Below are 23,972 nucleotides of genomic sequence, written 5' to 3'. Positions count from 1 at the left end.
AATACACCTGATTACCGAACATTACCGTACCGGGGGGGTAATGATCGCTGCACTTGCACGTAATAGAAATCGCTCCGGCCGGCGAGAGCGAGAAGAGTTCTGTGAACGGCTCACGTGTCGGTAATTGTCTGCATTTTCACCAACTGATATATTCGTTTTGTCGCCAAAATCTTTTAGATTCAAACGCTATGAGAAAATCATACGCAGAGTTAAAGATCTTTCACAACTAATATCAAAGAGAAATAAATTTAGTCTTCAGGTTTTTAATTAATCGATATTGAAAGTGCGCCAAGTTTCCTTTATCAATTATTTATGATAATTTCGAATAGGACTGACAATTATAACACAGGAATCACTGCGATTTAATAATAGTGCGGGAAAAGGGAAAAGTGTTCTTGCAAACTGCGAAAAAACTAAAGTAACACCTACTTAATTTCTTTCGGCGGAAATACGAAGTTTTTCTAATGATATAGTGTTACGAATTACGCCAGGTACTTTGCATCACAAGCGGTTAAGATAATTCAACACATTTTTCCCTTATCGCGCTATCGATCGGTATTGGTTCATCGCAACGAACGATCCGCTTGACTTTCATGCACCTATACGATCGCGCATTGCCTTGCCCGTTACCCGCGCGGTTAAAGTAGTCATTAAAACACGTCTTATTACCGAGCATTACCCCGCCAGGAGGGTAACGATCGCTGCGCTCGCGTATAATACAAATGGCTCGAACTATGTGAGAAACGCGCGCTTTTCTCGCGTGTCAGAGATTGCGGTTTCGTGTAGTTTGCTCTTTCATTTCGACCATAGCCTCCACATATCGCGCCGATGATCCCGAGGTACATTAATGGGCCCAAGTACGATCAATCCGACATTATTGCACATTTCAGGTATTCTCCTACACGCGAGTATATCTCTCCACTTTGAGGAGGTTTGAACGAAACGTATTTGTTCGCACGACTTCGTCTTTATATACGCCCGGTTATTTATCTCACGATGCTAAAATGCACTATTGCCGAGAGAACTGTTTGATTATAGCTGAGAATAACTGGTTATTTTTCCTCGAGTCTACATCACCGATATACAGAAAAATATCATTCTATGTATTATTGAGGAAAAGTGATTACTCAATTTACTTTTTTTCTTTTAAACAATTATTGTTTTTAACAGAGAGTGTCTTCTTGATAATAATATTAAAATATATTCAACAAAAATTTTTAAGAAGCTCATTATTATGAATTTAAAACACAAGAATTAATTTTCTTTTGAAGAATATTATAAGATTTTATCGAAGAGAAGTGACTTTATACATATAATAAGCAAATTGAATTTTCTTTAATTTATTTAAAGTATTAAAATTATTAGGATTAAGATTTTGAATAAATTCATCTGATACTTTATGTGATGAATTTATGATTTTGCGGATATAAGAACTTTTTAAATATCAATATCTAAAAATAATTTCAAATTGAAATAAGTAATTACGATTTGCGTAGATAAACGAGATCGTGTATGTCGTGTAATGTCAATTAGCCTAACGTCGGCAGGTAGTTAATGCGATGCAATTATCGGCCGTTTCTAAGGAGTACGCTGGGATTAGAAGCAAGTACGTAAATTCGCGTTCAACAAAAAAAATTCCAACCAGCTGCGGATTCGTCTCTTTTTTCGAAGAGCCCAGCCAGCTCCATTCTAGAGCGTATACGCTTAGCCGCCGCTCGCGTTCCCCGATCCGCAGTTAATTTCACGATTGAGATTACGTGTTTCCTCTCATCCCACCCCTCGCGCTCATCCCGACTAAGTAGAGAAGTTATAACCGATGTCAAAATTAAATGCCCCGCCCTGTATCGACGCGAGGTATATACGCGTCGTATGCGGCAAAGCTGCTCGCGATCGCGACACGCCCAGCACGCGAGAGCAACCAGGAAACGTACATACGCATCGTACATACGCATACAGACGTAGGTACACGCGCGTGTGTCCGTATGTACGCGAGCGAGTCGCGTACGTGTATCGCACACGGTACTCATCATACATAACGTATTTATGTAGCCACGTATAAGTACGTGTATACCGCTCGAGCAGCGGCGAGCCGGTACACCTCGCTCTCGCATCGCGCACCATTCTGTATATCGCATATTGGACATCGCCAGCATTCCATCACACACATAACGCATGAATATACGCGCACGCGTGCCTCCATGAGGAAAGAGCTACGCCTGTAATATTTTAATCGGCCGCGTTCCGTTGACCTTTGACAACCGGACGAGAACGACGACGTTGGAATTTTGATAGACAGGTGGATTAGCATTTTATTGGACGAAGAATGAAGTTAGTGGCTCGCAGAAAAACATAAGCAGCAAGCGAATCTGCCAATTACACCTAAGAACGTAAAATAATCATGTATGCAGTAACCAATCAGAAATGTTGATTTACTTACTGCTTATGTCTTTTTATATGTGCTACTAACTTAAAGGCTGCTATTAACACACGAGAAACTCTTACGCAGAAAGAACGATTTAGCTGAGGAATTTAAAAAAAAGTTAGCTAGACTTGAAAGTAATTTTATTGGACCATATCTAAATAATTATATAGCAGTCTCAAGCTGACGAGCGATGCCGCAAAAGACATTTTGACATTCTAGCAAATAGTTAGAATTCTACATAATTATTTAGAGAATGCGATAAAATTCTTTTTAGATCTCTCTCTCTCTCTCTTTCTCTTTATTTAGAAATTTTAAACAATAAGACGTATATTGCTTTATACGTTGTCTACTGTGATTGCATGGCGGATTCGTTTAATGTTTACGTTTTACTGTTAACTTTTTTTGTATACTGTAGCCTTAAATTCTATACGCGCTACGGGACAGCCCCTCTTTAGCGGTAGTGTAATTTTTTATTCGTATTATGCTTATAACGGTGGTTGCAATTTATTCCGCTGTTTACGGTATTATCTTCAATTTTTATGAATGCATCGAACGCATATTCTTTTGGAAAGCGGGATATTAATGACGGTAGAAAGGAGACAAAGAGAGGGTAAAGTGTCGGCTCGATAAACGGGATATTGTTACTGCAAACGTTCTGGTGCACGTGTGCACGGGACAGCCTTTCTTCGATCTGCTTTTGCCGATCTACATCCGGCCAGGGCAATGAAAACCTTTAACGGCCGACGTTTATCAGCCGCGCCGACAATGGAGCGAGGACTAGAATAGGAGAGCGAGGGTTAGAAACCACTCTCGATCGGTCGCTCGTTAAAGTCGTCCGCGACGAAGCGATCGGGATCCCTCTCGAAGTCGCGACGTCTTATGACGGTATGCCCTCGAGCTCGCACTGCTCGGAATGTCTCGGAATTACGCTCGCTCTTGCACGCACGTGCGCGTTCTCTTCCGCGGTTTTCCGCGCGCGCGTCTTATAATTGCGAACAGGTGCCGTATTAATCTTACGGACCCGGGTAACCTATTTTCTTCGTTCTACCGTGCGACCGCATGAAATAACGGGGGAGGATATCAAGGAGGAATTGTCGAAGATATTGTCGCGTATCGAAACGACATCGATTGTTAAGAGATTTTCAGAGCAAAGTGATTCTTTTTGAATTTAAAAAGAGACGAAATTGCAAAAATCGATTCTTTGATTGCTTCATAATTTTCTCGCGTTTGAGATTAAATGAAACATGGAAAGAATACACTGTAAAGTATAAAGTGTTAATTTTAACTTAAAGACATACAGAGCGGACTTTCTCAGACTTGCATAAATGTTAAATTAACATTTGTTTTGTTGAAGTATCTAAAGATGATCGGAAAATAATTTTGTTCGATTATCAAAATTATTATGTAGAAAACTTGAACATAATGAGAACAATGCTGAAAATAGTTTTGACATTTGACAGTAATCAGCTTGACCGTTTAACATAATTATTTCTATCTAATAAAATTATTTTTATATTTGCATTAAATTTATGTGCAAAGTCTAGTTAAAGTTTCAAGTATTTTCGTTTAACAAAAATGTTCTTTCCGTGTAGAAGTGAGATCTTTTCTTATCTATGAATTCTTTATTTAATTTTTCGATGGAAATAAATTATCCTTCGTGTGTGAATGGAAATACAAAAATTGACCATAAATTCTTAATCGCGTGGATTTTTTATCTTTACTTTTTACGTAAAGAGTTCGTTGTGATATTTTATAATATCCGATTACATATTATTACCGTGTATATGACAAGACATAAAACGATAAGAGAAGGAAATGCATAAAAAGAATTCATTCCTTTAAGTGATTCTACGTTTAATAAACGTCATTCGATTGCATCGAGCGGAAATGCCATCAGAACGGACGATTAGCGATATTACTACGATATTATTGCAATAAAGTATCCCTGCATATTACGGCGGTGTGCATTATGTAATAAGATCGTAAACCCGCGCTTTGCGAACAATTCCGGATGTCGGCTGATGATCAATCCGCGACGTGATTGAGACTCACGTACGTCATATCTATTGCCGAACGGTGATCTCTTATTCCTATTATCATTACTAGTTTCGATTCGTATCGCAACCGCACGGTTCATCAACGACTAGGTAAGGAGAATGCAGGATTCATGGTAATATCGGAAGGTATCGATTACATGCATTAACGTGATGGAGAGAAAGCTAGTTATACGGTATTATATCCCGACTCATAGATTGCGCGATATGTGTCGGTGTGTTTCAGAAAGGCGATCGGCTTTTGTATATCAAATACAAGCTGTATGATTTACAACCTTATCGCACAGCCATGAGATATCTTATCTTAATCTTTATAGTTATTTTAAATATATTAAAAATATGAGAAATGCGCAGGAGAGATTATCTATAAATAATAATATATTTTTATCTGTCAACTTAGAAGGTTTAATAGCTCGTTGTGTGTATAGAATGTTTTTTTTTAATTCCACAGAATATATATATTACAAAAGATATTTTATTGAGATCGTTTCATTTTATTGAGATTTTCGAATGTTGGAACGTGAAGAGCGAAATACCACGAAATGTAATAAAATAACTAAGAGCTGTAGGGAAGAGAGTTCGGAGCCGTGATATTTGCCAGCTTGTGTCGTCGACACGACACGCAACACGCGCGGGTTGTAGTACAATGTATGAAATCAATTCCCTTGGATTCCAAGGCATTGGTACGACGCGCCGCGGCCGCAGGCACCGGATGTTGCGTTATGACCGGCCATAAGAGAAGCAATTACGGATGTCCGTTACGCTTACGATTGTTTATGATCCAGATCCAGATCCAGATCTATCTATATTTATAAGCAGAGAGCTTCTTATGCGCCGCACTTTGCTGCTGCGGTCAAAGATTTTCTGACTCCCAACTCCTACGGCCGCGTCGAGAAAGGTCGCAAAAGTGTAAGACCATAAAAGCCCTCGCGGACTAGCAATTGAAAATATCTGTCCCTCCATCTCTCTTAGTGAGATTATAGAATATATTTTAGAATAATCTTAAAGCTCGCTGCAGCGACAGGTATAATTTTATTGCACATTAACACTAGAACCGCCGATGGTATCTCACTAGAACTGCCAAAGGTGCCAATTTGATAATTTTCTATTCAAGCCTTTGGTTAGTGAAAAGTTATTTCGATATTATTTGTATCGCGTTAAAATAATTATATTTATCATATATTTTTAATATAGTCTGTGTCGTATATCTATAATACAAGAAAGAAAAAAGTTGAAATAATCAGTGAAACTAAAATGATATCATCGACGGTTTTATATACCGAAGAAATTAGCTAACAAACCAATGGAAATTAACAAATTAATGTAAATTATAATTAATGAACAATTTCTTGGATGTGATACTGGACAGTTTATTTATTGCGACAGGAAGTCAGAATCAGTGCTCTTAAATGATAAACGGTTTATCAACATTGTTCCACGATTTGTTGACTCGAAGGATCTCTCAAGCATCGTAATCACTTGACTCAGCATCATCGTGCCGGTCCCAATGCCATACGCGATAATTCATAAGGTCCTTTCCCTTCACGACGACCTTCGCCATTCCGCAAGATCGAATCGAATCTCTCAAGGGACCTTCGATCTCCGCGACTGGATCGATTCCTCGATCCCGTTACTCCTCTCGTACCCCCAAGGGGAAGTCATCCTCGCGGAATGTATTGGGTATGCACGAGCGGAGAGGCGACATTATGTATGTTGCGCGTGTATATGTGTGTATCCCCGCGATGCTGGGCGAGTGTGTGCAGGTCGGGTACACTACGCTCCACCTTGAAGATGATCTCAAAGGTTAACGATGTTCCACGCTTCGAACAGACCTCTCCCTGGAAAAGGTGACCAGCCAGTCTTCCCGTGATGATCGACCTCCTTCGATCATCGTCCGCAGATCGTGAAGAAGACGGATCCATAAGCGAAATTGACAGGGAATGATCATCGCGAATCTAGGCGAACGTCTTTATAAAGACGTTGATATTTTCATTTTACGTGTTACGTGTGCTTAACACAAAGACATAATAGAAATAGACTTGCGCATTTTCTGATCTTAACTATAGAAAGAATTGAATACAGGGTAAGATGGTACAATTTTGAACGCAGTATAATTCTGAACAAAATAAAATTTAAAGTTTAAGTTTGATATATATATATATTTTTTTTTTTCCTCATTGATTCCTTTCAATACTCTCCCAAACAAGGAGGTTGCCAAAGTTGAATCTCGAAATTAGACTATTTTATTTCAAAATTGTATCCGGTTTGAAATTGTACCATCTTATCTTGCAACTCTTTTTAACTTGATACTTTGGAAAGAGAAAGAATAAGTTTATCGACCAAGAAGAGTAATTATTAATATTTAGACTTATCGAGCCGTTATCATAACGGTGTTAATCACAGTCACGAGTCATTTGCCGACGCGATCAATAAAGCAACTCCAGATTGTGAAATCTCGGAAGATTTTGAAGAAAAGCCGAGTTTCTAACATCGTGTCTCAGTTATGGCTGTTTAATCGACTAATATTTCGAAATTAATGCGTTCTGTTCGAGCGTGCGGATGTCGGTCACGAATTTATTTCATAATCCTGTGACGGTGGCACTATTATTACCAGGGAACGTTATTAACTTTGGCACCTACGGCACCTCTCTACTCAAGTCGTGCATTAATCTCGCCGCTGCGGAGATAAGCGAATGTTCGTGTCACTTTGAACGATTATCGCCGTACTATTTGCTTCCCGAGTGGAGCTTCGAACGTGGCATTAGGGCGACGCTCGTGATAGAATCGTCAGACGCGATACATCAACTCCGCATTTTCGTTGCATAGATCCATTTGTTGTTACGCTCTGAAACATATTCGTTCAGCGTCATAAATACATGAAGAATTGTTTAAGTACAGGGTGTCTCACGAGAAAGTGTTGAAACTGATCAGCTGTTATTTTGTAATGTATTCAGTTATAGAAAAAAAAGAGACAAAAAATGCGTTGAAAAGAGAAGTCTGCAATTTTTATCGAACAAATAAATAAAATTTAACAATATATTTGTATATAAATTAATTTTATTGATAAAAAATTGGTATTATAATAATTTTAATGATTAATATTTTCGAAGAGAGAGAGAGAGAGAGGAGAGAGAGCGCACGATTTGAATTTATATAAAATTTAATTTTTTAACGAAAATCTGTAAAAAGTTTTTCTATTACCTATATCATTTTTAATATTAGTCACAATTTTTTAAATATTTGTGACTAAATCTGATAATGTTTTTGAATCTTGTCTGCAATCTTGAATTCTATATCGATTAATCATTGATTTACTTGATTATTAGTACATTTTTCATCAATGAAGTAAATTGATTTTTTTGATGTATATTAATAATGATGATAACTAAATACATTCGAAAATGACAGCTGATTAATTTCAACACAGGGACACCCCGTACATATCAGTATAATGTATATAGCGGTACCAGATGAAAGAAAATTCTGACAATTACTCGGACCTTTAATTATTTTGATGCTCTATTAATTATACTGACATGTGAATTGAAACCTAACATAACTGAAGTTTATATTAATACTCACTTTTATTTAATAACTTATTTACGTTCCGCTCAATATCTTGTTTCTCTTGATTTGAAAGCGCTGCTTGGATAATCGACAACAAGTGTACTGCTATCGATTTATCTGTACATTTATCTGCGTGGAGACGTAGTCGCAGATTATACTAATGGAACATAAACATGTGCATGTTGCAACGAGCAGAACAGAAAGGCCTGTGGACTCAAGGACAATGTTACGCGTTTCATTCAATTCATGGAGCGGAAAGAATACCGGTCCGACATTCCAAGCGAGATTACTCAGAGAGATTGAGTTTACGCGAGTATTGTCGCTGCTCGCTTTGACTAAACGTTCGATGCGATCGAAACACGTCGGAAGAGCCGAGAGCGGGCAGAAACTGCTACTTCGTGTTTGCCGTATCGGCCGCAGCGATGGCGAGAGTTTAATAGGCAGACCCACGGTGCACAACTCGGTTCTCGTATTCTTTCTTTCCCTCCGCCGTTTCTCTCTCCCCGCCACCCCTCGTCGCCCTCGAATTAGTCAGAGGGGTATTTTAATCGAGGCGGCGCGGCGGTTAATGCCGACCTTCCGCGGCCTCCGTGCCGTCCGGTAATGAAAGCAGCCACCGCGTGGCCGGTCGGCCACGTTAATGGCTGCAATTTGTAACCGGGGCGAGGTCAATTAATAAAGACATCAGGTCATTAATTTAATTGCGCGAGTGCTGCATCGCGCTGCGCGGCGCTGCTAAGTCGCCGTAAGACTCGCCGTCGAGGGAGAATGTGTGTACCTCCTCCCTTCCTCCTTTATTCTTTCTTTCTCCGTCATCTTTCCTTATCTTCCCCTTTGTGTCCCGCACGACGATTTATTAACCTGCCCTGTAATTCATTAATTGCGAAATTCCGTCGCCGCGCGCGCGGATATACGAAAGGTCGCGGCTATTAAAGGTCCACGCGAGGTCGACGAGGTGCCGATCGTCGTGGATCGAATTATCGCTTTATCTCGACGAAACCGTGTACGCGATGTTATAAGCGATCGGTCGATCTATCGGAGGATGATGAGAGACGGCTTATTCTTCTATGAAAATTATGGTGCGGGCTGCGACGAGGTTTAGACGGTCGTCGCGTCGACCGTGAGAGCATCCGTCGACTTTTCAGTCAGATCGGGGTTGCTTCGATCAGATAGCGACATTTTTAAGTGGAGTCTGTGTGAATACTTCGGGAAATGGGTGTTTCAGGCGAGAAAGTATCGCGGATTACCACCTACCGAGCAGAGTTAAATTGACGGATAGATGTTAATGCGATCCGGGACACGTCGCCTTAAGCAGTCAGAAAGGAATAACGATTGCAGTTGGTACAACTGACACAAAAAGGAATATTCCAACAATAATATATCCGAGTGAATTAAATAACGTCAAATTAAAATAAACGTTACATCACCCTTAACTATTCTTTATCGCTTAAATCGTAAGTATTAAATATTGTCTCGTACAATGTATTTGTTACACAACAGATTCTGAAATAGTTTTCACTTGAATTTCATGAATTTTGTTGTATATATATATAAAATAATATATATTATCCAGCCTGCATTCTCGATATAACTCTTAACTTAATATTTAATTCAGGACTCGTCTTCTGTATTTTATGATAACGAATATTATTAAATCCCGCGCAATTACTGTTATGTAAAAATCGCGCGGTTAACTTTCGAAAATATTCTTCTTCGAAGAGAGAAATACGGGATATCTCCATTATAGCAGCTTTCTTAATTTTTATTATACATAAATTGCAAAGCGCTATATCGCTTTGACGCTTTCGCTATATTAATTAATTTCACACGAGAGCAGGTATTCCGCTTTAGTCGCAGCTCAATAGCACAATTTCAAATAAATAAACTCTATCGGTACCTATATATATATATAATCAAAGTCGCTCGAGACGAGATCAAAGCGACCTCAATCTACAGGCACAATAAATCGATCGTTAAGAGGATAGAAAGCTTCCATTCTTCCTCTCCCATCCGGAATATACTCGACCCGCGTACTCCCCCCGGACTCGCGGAGAGCATTCAAGACACTGTCCGGCTTTGTTATCGGCGTCCGCGAGTTTCAATTGCGAATCATGGTACGTAATCAACGCGTGCGGCGACTCGCCGCAGCTATTAGCTATAGGTGCCTTTCACGGTACGGCGCGTACGAACCACCGTTTCGCGTTTCGCTCGCTACGTCTCTTGTATAAATCAGCCGGATATCAACGAGCGGAAGAGAAACAATGAGACAGAGAGATATTGTATAAAGAGGGTCCGCGAAGATTATCCCGCATTATCGAGATACTTGCGTCGGACTAACTAACGGTCGCGATTGCCTTCTTTCAACGGTCCGCAGAGCTGTCGGTCTTCGCCTATCACCGGTATTTCTTCCCTTCAACACCCGTTTCTCCGCTATCGAGTCCCCTTTTTATCCTTTTCTTTCTCTCTCGCTCTCTCTCTTTTCCTTTTCTTCGGCGCGACTATCCGGGTTTCTCTTCGACCCTACTGCGCGTCCTTCTTGCCGGTAATCATCGAGAAATTGTATTCCTGTTGATGACTGGCGGGTGATTACACGGCGGTCGGCTGTGCGCGCGAGTTTGCGGATCACCCATACGACAGCTAATTGAAAGCGGACGTGAATCGGCACGGACGGACAATCCCGCCGCCAGCTGATCGTAGATAGTCTTGCTCCGCTGATTCTCCGCCTTTAGGATGTTCCTTTAAACGATCGCTGTTCCTATTTTCCCGACGGCGAGTCGATCCTTTCTTTTTCGCGAGCTTGCAATTTTTTTCCCGGGCGGAAAAAGCGACGGTGTTTTTATTGTTAGCGCGACCACGATAAATACGTGAAGTATACCGTAAGAGAATTAAAATTCATGCGACTCGCCTTCCATATATACAGTTTATTATTTATTATTCTTTTGATGTTATATTAAAAATTACAAATCGTTTTCATTATAGTGTTAAAATATATATATATATATAACAAAAGAAAGTATTAATCCATATATTTTTATTTTGTATGCAAAAAGCTTATTTCTAAACTCTGTCACAAACTTCTATATTTCTAAAAAGCTTTTTTAATGTAAAAATTGGAAACACTTATTGGTGTATAATATGTTATTTACACGAAAAATAATTTTAATTTTTTGTTTAACTTTAATTTCAGATTTATATATTTAACTAGGGTAAATTCTTTTAGTATTATACGACATAAAAATACGACTATGCTTAAATATAAATTTAAAAAGATTTAAGAATAAACTTTTATTTATATTGAATATAAATTTTTGCAGGATTCTCATTTTCTGTTAAGTAAATAAAATTCAGAATTAATTAACCACGTTGAATATTTAATTTTATAAGGATTATCTCGCTTGGCTTTTTCTTACGTCTGACAAACGCGCGCTTTCTGTCTTACCAGCTTCAGTTTCAAGATTCCTTTGAAAAGGAACGGCGAGTTTTCTCTCCGACATTTAAACAGGATGCGCAACGCATCGTGCGTTGATATGTACAGAATATAAGATTCACTTCACGCATGCTCACGCATTCCGTCACGTTGTTGAGGGAAGAATCGCCGTGAGGAAAGTCCGATGGTATTTCTAATCACTTTTCCAACCTCTGCTCTTTGTCTTTCAATTCTCCATTAGAATTACAACGATTTTTGTATTTTTTCCCCCTTTAATTTAATCCATTGAAACGTGTATATGCCCATCATTTCTATAGACGATTATATAAAAACATCAGATTTAAAAAGAATGCTTTACACCTTCAAAGGTATCAAGTTAACAGTCGCATATAGCTGTATACCTGACTCATATTTACTCGACACAATTTTATGCGAGAGATTAATGAAACTTTAATTATGCGTAATCAGTATCGCGACGTGCGTAATGGCCGCCATTAGATTACTTCGCCAACAGCGACGGGACAATTATAAATTTTTAGCTCCCGTGCCGATGTTACCGGATGCTAGTGGCTTCCCGCGCGGTCTGATAACTTCCAGTTTTATCGATCTTTCTGTTCGTGATGCGAGCCACTGCCGCGATACACACCGGTGAGACCTGTTTCCCGTCCGATGAAAAGTTATACTGGATCGTTCCGCGTACCCCCGACGATGAGAGACCCCTGTTGATTTTCCAGATGAGACTAGTCTCCAGTGGGATCAGCCAGGGAACTGGGCTGGCACGCTGAGAATAACCATGCGAACATCGGCGGCCGACAAATTAATGCTTCAAGATATGTCCGTCGCACTTTCCGGATGGAGCAATTAACGAGGCTTCGACAATTATACACGTATAAATACCTTCTTACGCGGATTAAACACGCACGCACATATCGGGTTGGTCCGATACTCCAATAAAGACTTTTGCCGTCTGACGAGTTTTCGACGGGAGGATGCTGAGAGCTTCGCCGCGGAATTACGAAGTCATATAAAGTAATAGCGGGTTTCTACCTACGGCGAGGAGCAGTGGGAAAACGAGAGAGTCGATATAATTCTCGACTGAATATAAGCTTTATTTTTAGTCGTCATTCTCTGTTGTAGCTATCCACTCTTAGTTTCTTAAAATAATGATAATAATATATGGTTCGCTTATAAGACGTTATGTGTATTTTAGTCACAGTTTAATTATAATTTTATCATAGTTTATAATTATGACGTCATAGCCAAATGAGAACGCTAGCTTGCTCAGAATTCTCGTATTCTGACTGTAAAATGAATGTAAGACTTACCTGTTTCTATCAATGTAGATTAACTTTAATCTCGATTTAACTCACTCTTCATTTTTCCAGTTTAAATATTAGAAAAAGATTAAGAATGAATAATGGAAAGAGGAATATAAATTAAACATTAAAGAAATAAAAAACATTAGGAATAGAAATTAATGTAACTTATACGTATAAGCCGTATTATACAGATATCATATCGTTTTTTATTCGACGTACGTAAAGTTTAATTTCTATATTTCTAATTCTTTTATTTCTTTAATATTTATTTCTGTCTCTAACATTTCTTCTATTGCGCGCCTATAAGTTCAATCAAGATTAAAGTTAACCTATACATCGGTAAAAACGAGCATTAACTGCGCGATGGATTTCTTCGGAGTATGTCATCCATATTCCGAAATCACGTCGCCAGCACTTCGATGTCGCCTCCAGGTGCCTTGTCTACGCCTCCGAGCGATAGGAGGAAGCAATGACGGCGGAAACGGGGAACGAGGCGCCATGAATGCCACTTAGAGGATTATTAACGACCCGGTGATGCTTAGCTCTCGGCTGATGCTTTCAGGCGATTCGAAATTCCCATCTTGGGACGTCTTTAACGGCTGCCACGTCGAGATTTATGCCGAGGTCCTCGGGTCCGCGGCCGGTGCTCAAAGTCGTCGGAGCGAGTGGGCGGATGTAATCGTTGTCTGCGTGGATTTCTCGCGCTGGATCCCGCGACATCATCCGCGCAAGGGTCGATGCTGTGCGTAAGGGTTACGAGCTGCTGAAGGCCCCGCGCGAAAACGTTTGCTTCTCTATACTTGCGCTGACAGACATGGATTTAAGTGGTAATAGCTATTCATATTTAATTAATATGGATACGCGCGCTGGGGCGGATCCGCTTGTATACAGCTACCGCGTGTTCGATTATTTTTATGCCTTTGACATACGGATCCATTTGAAATAATCCTATGAAACATTTCTTATTGAATTGCTGTCGCAGAGTTTTTCAATTGACATTCTGCTCTTTTATGTGTAACGGACATATCAACTTATACTTGCAGAAAAATACATACTTTACGCAAGTAATAATTACTTGTTTTAAATGTTTCAAAAGTTTCTATTCGAAAATCTATTATAAATTCACCACAGCATCAAATTTAATTAAAATATTATTGAGTTCTAATAAGTTCAATACTTCATGGTTATTAAATTAAAACAGGTATGATTTTATTACATGAAGTCATTTTTTTTAACAATTTTGTGATATTCTCTCTCTTTAAAAGAAAATAAATTCTTATTTTAAGTACATAATAATGAGCACAAAATAATGAGTTTTAAACTTTATTAGTTTTTTATTTAAGATTATCTGTGTTAAAGAAAATAATCTTTATATTAAAGATAATCTTTACTTCAAAGAAGAAGATAAATTGAGTCTCATTTTCCTCAGCAATAGAAGGTCACACACATCGCTTGTATCATTTTTTATTTCGTATATATGATACTTTTTTGGTCTAGTAAGAAGTTACTTATTAAAAGATGCAATCTCTTTATACTCTTTAAATTATGGATATCTATATATTAATTAATTATAACATTGTATACTAGGAATTACAAATATATCGTATGTTTTAAATATATACGATACAAAATATTTACAGTTAATAACAAAGCGGAGTACACGCGAGAATCTAAGAAACGCTTCTGTCATTCCAAACGATCTAGACGTCCGTCATCTAATTATCTTGAAGATTATACAGATCTTCTGTATATCTCAATTTGATAAAATCCTGCATCTTGTATCTCACATTGGCGAATCGCAAAGGAAAAAGATCAAATACGCAGATTGCTTTTTTAGAGGTGGAAGAAATTACATCGCGAAAGAAAAAGGATGCTGTGTAGATGGAAGAAATAAGTTGAAAGGTAGAGGCGTCTGATACGAAATGAAGAGAGATGCAACATTGTGCGTTTTACACGAAAATCGTGTGAATTTTATCTTCTCTCCGATACATCGACGAGACTGCGCAACCGGGTCATGAAGGACTTGGATAATCAGGGAGAGCAGGTTTCACGAATTCATGAGACCACCTGTTTTATTTTCGGTGCGCGTATTTTGTTACTGCGTTTTTTTTTTGCATCATCCGCTTATTTTTTAGGCTTTCCCTCTTACATGGCTTACACTTTACTATCGCCTTTCGATCGGTACCTCCGCAAGTTGTTCCACAATCGGTGTTTTCGATCTTCTTGTATTTTCGTAATGAAAGTTATACGAGAGGAACGGACTAAGAGCTGTGTTTACTCTGCTGTTTTTTTTTTTTTTTACTGAAAAATCTTCCTTGTACTGCTTAATAAAATTACGTGAAAGAACTGATTTCACACGAATTAAAATTAATTACGTTATAATCCTTAATACACACGATTGAATCATTCATGTTCTGCGCGTTTCTTTTCTTCGAAATAGTAGTTAATATCTGGCTAAATAATGGCCTCTGTTCTTTCCCTTTTTAATGCCTAATTTTACAAGTGTGTACTTTTTGAAGACATCAAAGTATATGTGAGAATTATTTAATAATTTTTGTATAAACGATGAAAGTTAATCCAGGACATTCATTATGTGTATAAAGCACTGAAAAATTGTCATGTGTATTAAAAGTATTATTATAAATATCAAAGACTATGTAAAAAACTCGTCGCGATTTTATTTATATTATACTAGTGTTATTAAAATTTTATGAGTATTTTTTCCGCTCTAAGACTTAAATAGTACACTAGGTATGCAGAACTGTAGTGGTGATGCCATACACTCATTTTCTTTTTTATTTTAAACGGAGTAAGCAAACAGGAAGCCGGATAAAAGGGCCGACCCACTTTTTATCAATAAACAAAAAAAAAACCAAGAGCAGGGCAATCTGTACGTATAAAAAAAACCGACATAGAGGACCGTGATGTATCGCCCGGTTGGACATATATCCCTTCGTTCGTATCTGAGTAGTCTGAGTGTAATTCGAGGGTGTATATGAAAGCGGTGCTACTTTAATATAGAGACTCGTGCCGCGATGCGGGCTTAATGCGTCATGGATTTTCTTTCAGACTTGTTTGTTCGCCGAATATAACTGCCTTGCGTATTTCGATCCTGAAATGCATGCACGACCCGAAAAATACTCATTCTTTTATCTTCATTTTCGTGCCTTTGCACCAAGATTCATTGCATTTGTATGTCACATGTATTTTGTTTCGGTATTCACGGAACAATTGCGATACTTTACAACGATATAAGTTGTTCATGATTTTTTGATAATTGTAATTATACTTAAATTGTATATTTAACAAATGAATATATAATACGAAATATGTACTAAATACATATTTTGTATCGTTTAAATAGTCGTCGTATCAACATTGGCAATTATTTGCATTTAACACGTCGTACATTTCAATAGCATAATATTGTTATGCCATCCACAAACATTCGAACCCTGCCCGTTAAATGGATTATTATTATTGTTCCAAGAGATTTCACAAAGCACTGCGTTTACATTGGTCTCGTAAATGTCTATCCGCAGAAGTCTTTCGTATTTCGCTACCATACAGGCCGGCAAGTATGTGGGAGCAGCACCGTGTCTAATATCCTCAGATTTTCTCTCTGGCATTCGTTCTTCGCGCGTCACGTCCCTTCCTCGCAATAACCGCGCACTATCCAGAGTTCTTTGATCTTTACTTGAAATGCAGGCAATACAGGGATGCTGTGAGATGCTGTGAGATATGCAGTTACATTCACATAGAGACTTTCAAGGAAGAAGAGATTAAAAGCAATTTTATGAAGTAAAATTCTGTATGGAACAATTTTCTTTCTTAATATATGTAAAGTTTTCTTTTCTCACAAGATGGAAGATATAGGGAAAAAAGATGCCATGAATGTAATTTGAGCGAATTTCTAGAAAAATAATATTCGCTGGCCTTCAAGAAAGATTTAGAAAATATTAGTAACGTTTGAATTAAATTTAAGCCTGTTTAAGTTTCTATAAGAGTAAGTGGCTGTGAAAGTGATTAATTAATGTTTATTACTTTCTTGTTAAGCATGGAGAACGTGTACGTTAATGTCTTATGGTTAGTCTTTCAAAAGTTATCAGTGCATTTTACGCAACCGCTGTGTGTAGAACAGACATGCACGTTGTACATGCAACTTGGAGATCTCTCATATATAGAGTTTGCCATGAACAATTTTGTCAAAATTCTAATGATTGAGAAAGATATTCTTTATTTATTCTGTAACTTTTTTTTAGAATAGAATTAGAAATAGAGATTTCACTTTGTAGAATTAAAATTAAATCAATTTTGAAAAAAAATAGTGTCACTTTTTTCAATCTTTAAAAATAAGATTATATGTATATATAAAATCTCATTATAATTTATACTGTCTCACTCTACTTAATAACTCTTTTAATAACTTTAATTAAAATTGTAGAGTGAATTTAAGTTAGAGTGAGATAGTATATTCATACAGGAAGAAATCTTTTTCTCTCTATAAAAGGATTTCGATAAAATTTCACATTATACAAAGCACGGCGACGAAACGCGGAGAAAGAATAAAAGAACGCGGGAGAACTATTAATAATGTTTTAATTATTTTCATCGTCGCACCATCTCGGACTTCCCCCGTTCATAAATTTTTTCCTCCGCCATCGGTCTCGAGTGCACTCGTGCCCTCTCTCATCTCTCGCGATTAATTATGCGGGCTACAAGGAGGGATTTTTCATATGTAAATTTTTGTGGAGGGGGGGGGGGGGGGTCGGGAGTAAGAGGAGAATATATGTGTATAGGCGTGCAAAACGCCGAGAGATGCGCGCTGCGCAAATGAACCTCCTCGCGTTTCAAGAATAATGTCGCTGCTCGCGCGCGAGAAAAATTGCTGGGCGGGCGGCGCTTTGAATTATACGCGATGCTTCGCATATATACTCGACGTTACGAGTGCCTTCATCTTTCGTGGATGAGCATTTTTAGGACGAACGTGTGGCGCAATCGAACACCTCGTGATTATATTCTAATTCCTATCAGTAAATACGTCTATGTATTTATTTTTTCTGTAATACGATATGCAAATGCAGGATGTACATTGTACGATAAACCTTCGGTACTTTAAAACAATGCGAAATAGAAACAAGCACATATTTCTATAGGTCTTTTTTTTTGTAGAGAACAACTAAAAAAGTTTTTTTTTTACAAAAAGCAAACTTCCATCATGTGAGCATTTTTAACGGCACGAAGGATATCGAATTGATATTCCAATTTAAAATATTTATCAAGTGCAGCATGTCATTAACTGTAGTGTTAATGGCGGTCACAATTCGCAGTTACGAAAAACATTCGTGTTCATCTTGGTGACAGCTTGGTGGAGTAAATTATATTCTTGATATATCTTCAGAAGAGTAAATCCAAGAAAGTGACATCGAAAGAACGATATTGCGAGAGATAAACGTTTCCTCCCTCGATCCGACGACCTGGAAAAGCCATTAAAGTAATGAAGTGAAAGTTCAGTAATTTTTGATAAGAAACTTTTTCCGTTGTTCTTTATAATAAAAATAAATGAAAATATGCACAATATATGTACTTGTTTTTATTCCGTATTATTTCATACTGTTAAATATCAAAAGGATAGTGGCAAGCCTTATTTCTTGAATTAAATAACGTTTTGTTATTTTTAACCGTCATGTGTGTTGAAATGTAAATCATTTTTAAGATCAGCTTTAAAGTAAACAACATATAACGTAAACATACACTTAGTAAATTATAAACTAAATTTGAGTCAAATTAAAAACATTTTTTTAATAATAAACAAGAAAAAGAAGCCAATTTTTTTAAGTTAAATCGTTTAACTCCATTGTTTTAATTATTAATTAAATTAACGTTATAGGAGTAATGACGACATATAGAAATGATTAAAAATAATTCAAATTAGGTATAATTTGATGTTATGAATTTAACAGTGTAAAAATCGAAAGTTCATTTTGTACACTTTATAGTATATACAGTAAGTGATATCGGTTGATGATGATTTTTCAGGACATCATTTTGCGTATCAAATGGAATTCCGATTTTTTTTTCTAATAATTCAGTTTCTGCCTTATAATAATGAAATTATTGACGCGAAAAGTTACTCATTCACTTTTATATCGTTCAATTTATTATCCAAAGATTGGTCATTAGTTTTTATTGCCCGTTTCATCGTACATTACTTCCCCTCGGCATGAAAGCGATCTGTCCGACGCAAGCAGTTACGCTCGTTCTCGAGGAGTATCAACGATTGCGTTGTGGTGACATTCCCGGGTGCACTTTGCGCGGTGTAAAGTGCCTGCGGCACTCGCAAATGGTGTGTTTTGACCAACTGTGCGACTCACGCCGATCTCTCGTCTTGTTCCCCCGCGCGATGTCTCTTTTCCTCCCTTTTCCCTCTCAAATTGACGGCAATTGCGCGATCACCGATGAGACTCACTTTCGTTTTACGAGGAGCGAAGTGCCTCGCTGGAATCGGCAATAAGACGTTATTCTTGCCTTCCGCGGAATGCAACTTTTACGGCCGCGGGGGAAGGTGGGAGGAGACGAGAGGAATAGTCGGCTGTGCGACCGGTCGATTACGCTATTGCGCTGAAATGATACGTTTCCGGTAAAGCGGGCCCGGCCGATGTAACCCGGCCGACCGAACGCGGACGTGTAACGCACGTGTAATTTCGCAAAACGGTCGTTCGCAAAAAGAAAGCATCGAGCGCGATAAAAGTGAGCCCTGAGGTTGCGACGGCTGTGCATGCTGTTGATGATGGTTACCATTATCTCATTTATTATCATTATTCGCTCTTTTTCATTTTAATATAATGACAAGTACACACCGACCGATAGTATATAATTATCATCGCGTATAATATATTTGTGTTTACAACGTTTGCGTCAATGTCGAGTGTTTCTTTCGGCCTCGGCTTTCGCATAGATAAACCGCGATAAGAGACCCTGTAATAAGTGTCTTGCTAAAGCGCGCCAGTTTTCTGATTGGTCTTCTATTTATGACTTATTTTATTTGATATATTCGGATAGAGCTGAATGTACGTTCTGTAATTTGTCATTGCATTTTTTTATCCGTTTTTGCCAACCTGTTATTATAGAATTTCTAACTGCGACATTTGAGACACATGAGAATGCGCGATTAGAGTTCCCCATAATTTGACGATTCATTAACTCGCCGTAATTCCGCATAAAATAGAACGCTCGTGTTTGCCTATCTTATATCAGGTGTTTTCCCTCTTATCATTGCAGCCCGAAACGGTGCCTCAGGCGAGGATCGATATGACCCGCGTCTTAGAGGTGGCCGCAGCCGAGGACGTCACTGGGCATCCTTACAGCCTTGCCGTGACCTCGCCGGAAGGTGTAACCTTCGTCAAAGGAACGTGTCGTGAAGAGACCAGGTGGTGGACGGACGTTCTCCAAGTGTATTCGCGAAATAAGGTTGGTCCAGTTTAGTATCTCGATACTTCTTGACTTTTTAGTCTTAAGCATTATGTCATCTATTCAAGGGAACACACTAAGTAAAAAGAGAAATTCAAAATGACTTTATTTTAACGCCATGAAAGTCAAAATGATAATTTTTTTTTATTATAAAATTTGACTGCTTGATGACATTAAGAATCAAAATAAAGTAATTTTGATTTTTTGTATTGCAAAATCCTAAATTAAGTAAAAATTAAATAGTACATTTAATAACACTCTTGAGACTTCGATTTTCTTCAAAGAGGCTACGCAGATTATATGTGTCTTGATGAATCATTAAATACATTTAACATTATTAAGACACGGAAATAATCCACAAACCCCGCGCAGCTTCTCCGAAATGTAATAAATTTCTTTTGGTTGAGATATTTGCATAATCGCGGTAAAGTGCACTGAAGCTGTTGCAGCGAAAGGCGAAATCATATTTCTGTGTCGAATTATGAGAGAAATATCGATTTGAGAAAATGGCTCGATTGCCCATCGGCGAAAGCGTTGATGCCTAATGTACACTTGCGATGTAGAATCGCGTTTCGCGTGTATCATTTGAGAATTTAATTTGCTGTCGATTACGGAGGATACGCAGCAGCGAGACTTCATATCGATATACTGTATTACGTCGAAAAGAGCGTTGCGCGAGAGAACGGAGTCACGCAAACGGGTAAGAAAACGCAACTGTCGGCTGATTGCTGGTGCCCTCGCATAATCATTACGTGCCATGCATCCTCTCTCGCGTCACGCTTGTTACGCGTGCAAGAATGATTCCCCCGCTTGCCGATGTCTTTCCGCGTCGACGGGATTAGCTTCGATAGGGTTTCAACGTGTGTTACCAGAAATCTGACACAGGAGAGAATCTGAAGAACATTGCGATCGTTTCGTATGGAACGTATTGAAGTCTGGAAAACGTGTTAAGTCTCAGAGTTTACTCTCTTTCGTAATTCTCACGGTATACTTATAGAATATATAATATGTGTATACAAATCTTAGAAAAATATCACTTACTTTCTAGTTAATCCGAGAATACTGTTGATAATTAATAAGTGACGATACAGTTACTTTTGAGATATGTAAATTTTAAGTACAAGCTGATTTAGCTGATCATACAGAACAGAAGCAACTTTGCTGCAACGATTGTAATGTTGCTGCAATATTGCTGGGACGTTGCAATGTTGCTGGAATAATATATAGTACATAATGGACGGAATTTTTGAACATTTATTTACACTTTTCTTGATTATTAACACGATAGATTTGACTTCCTTTATAGAATACTTGGTACTGGCGAATTAGTACCTACTAGAAAAAGTACTGTTAATACTTCGATATTACTAATATTAGGACTCAATTTTTGCAAGAGCTCCTAATGATCATCGAAGGCATAGTTTAGCATTCAATAATTCTCGTTCACTTGTACATAAAATTTACATATCGAAAGCATTCCAGGATTAAATATCGTAGATAAAACCAATTCATAAATTCATTCGCGAAAATGATTAATAAAACATTCACGTTACTCCATGGACAATGCGGACGATAAAAATGCCTTTATTGTTTTCATTACATGAAAGAGGCCGTCATACGTCATGGGATTAGCGTCAATATAGGACGGAATGCAACATAAAAGAACGTCGTCGAGTTCATAAACGGGCGCTTTCGCGTGATGAAGCGATTATTGAGTGCAATTGTGCCGATCGATGCTTGAAAGGCCTTGGTAAAAAAAAAAAAAAAAAAAGAATGGCGTAAGCGACAGTGAAACTGCCGCGACGTTGCCTCGCATAATCGTCACGCTGACCGATGTGCGTTCCGCATCGCACTCATTACGCCGACAATAACGCTCACAATCAGTAGTGCGCGCGCGTTGTCGCTGCTGGGAATGCATCTCGCGCGGGGTTGTTAGTCGAGTCGATTGGCCATTTCCTGCGATTCATCCGTCTTTTCGCGATCTCTCTAAGGGGCCCCCGTTTTCTCTTTTCACTGAGGCGTCGCAAAAAGAACGCCTATTATTCAGCCGACAACCGAAAGCGCTTGGTGACAAATGGAGAGTGCACCGTTTCACTCGCTGCTATGCGATCGCGTCCCGGCGAACCGGGCCGTATTATACGTGAGAACGGTCGTTTCTAGTCCGTAAAAGCTGCCTTACAAGCGGTAACTCCATTAATTACGTGCATGCTCTTAACGTGTCACCTTATACAAGTTAGATACTTGAAGCTTTTTAAATTCTCTATATCGACGTCTCATCGTCTCGACTGGAGAACTTGCTCCGGAGTATGATATTCACATTTCTGTGTTTATATGTCGCTTATTAGCAGCCATAAGTTTGCTAATTGGCAAGATATGTAAAGTGAGATATGTAAGATCGGCGAGCGGGTTGAAAGATAAGTGATTTTTGCAACTCCGTCATTCCATAGTTCCATACCATGCCGGCGCCACAAGGCGACCGTAAATTTATGACATTTCACGCAACATGCGTTTCACGCGTGTTGCAAATTGTTGTGCGGCCGTAAAACAACCGCTGCTAAAACGAGACACGTTTATCCAATTTCTGCCTGTCGACGAATTCAAGTTTATAACAGTGTATCGAGCGTTATACTGCGTTTGCACATCGCGTGTTGTATATGTTTATTGCGCAACTTACAAGTCGTCGGCGAACAAGCCAAAAAGAAATTCGAGTCGCGCCATATCGATGGTCCTTCTGGTCCAAGTGATTGTCTAGCCTCTTTCGATTGTCTAACTGAATCGTAAACCGAGATGTCCGCTTGCGAACTTTCCTATAAATCGGCCCCGTCATAAATCGAATCGCTCGAAAGCTGTTATTCGTTACATCGCTCAGAATTTTATAACAACGCAGCGGAATCGCTCGATCACGCGTTGCGCAAGAAATGATCGATCGGCAAGCAGAAATATCTCTTCATTCGGCATTTTTCGTGCAAAACTACGTCGTGTTGCACACACGATCGTATTGACGTAATTTGATTCGAAGGATAGTAGATTTCACATGCAGAGATTTTTTTTTATTTTCGATACACGTCCAAAAACCCATTCCCCAGAAGTAGGTCTTGCATTACAACATAAATTGACATTTCAGTTGATGTTTTCCTTATTTCTTTTTTGGAGCGCGCATATTATTCAAATTAACTCTATGAATTAATTAACCAAAGAATGTAGTCGCGAGAGGAAAATATTTTTCGAGTTAAATTGTCGGAACGTATAAAGAAGTATTCTGAAACGTGCAAATACCACTTTGCATATCCGATCCTTTGTAAATTATTGTACCTGAATTATGTGTTACAACCTGCGTGTGTAAAGTTCGTAAAGCTATAATTCTCAGACAAAAAACATTCTCCTCCGTGTACATGCGAGATTCTCTCTCTCTCTCTCTCTCTCTCTCTCGCAAAATAGCGAGATAATTATCTTCTCAGAAGAGAATGAAGTATTCTTTGCGCCCGCGGGTTTCGCGTCGGTTACATCGATCAATCGTCCTCGCATGTTTAGGATCTCGTCGCAGGCTCGCATTGTTCGCGCACGGAGATTACACGACTATACACGTACGTCAATTCCGTTACGCAAGCAATGATCGATCGGCAAATGGCTACACCTCGTTGTCGCGGACCTCGCGCTGGTGTAAACGAACGATTACGTTACGAGGCCAAGGCGAGATGTATACTTATGTTCCG

General features: G+C 38.6%; 1 protein-coding gene across 1 annotated transcript in view; it reads left to right on the top strand.

Moving 5' to 3' along the window:
- osp (myosin phosphatase Rho interacting protein outspread) overlaps positions 1-23,972 on the top strand; it is a 226,003-nt gene that overhangs the window by 186,107 nt on the left and 15,924 nt on the right. Inside the window, exon 4 of the mRNA XM_018539787.1 lies at positions 20,071-20,259. Within this exon, the coding sequence (XP_018395289.1) occupies positions 20,071-20,259 (189 nt within the window). The remainder of the gene's footprint in view (positions 1-20,070; positions 20,260-23,972) is intronic.

The sequence above is a fragment of the Cyphomyrmex costatus genome, unplaced genomic scaffold (genome assembly GCF_001594065.2).
Source record: "Cyphomyrmex costatus isolate MS0001 unplaced genomic scaffold, Ccosl1.0 scaffold222, whole genome shotgun sequence".
NCBI lineage: Eukaryota > Metazoa > Arthropoda > Insecta > Hymenoptera > Formicidae > Cyphomyrmex > Cyphomyrmex costatus.
Note: the sequence above shows the minus strand (reverse complement) of the source record. Positions and strands in the feature narration are given on the sequence as shown.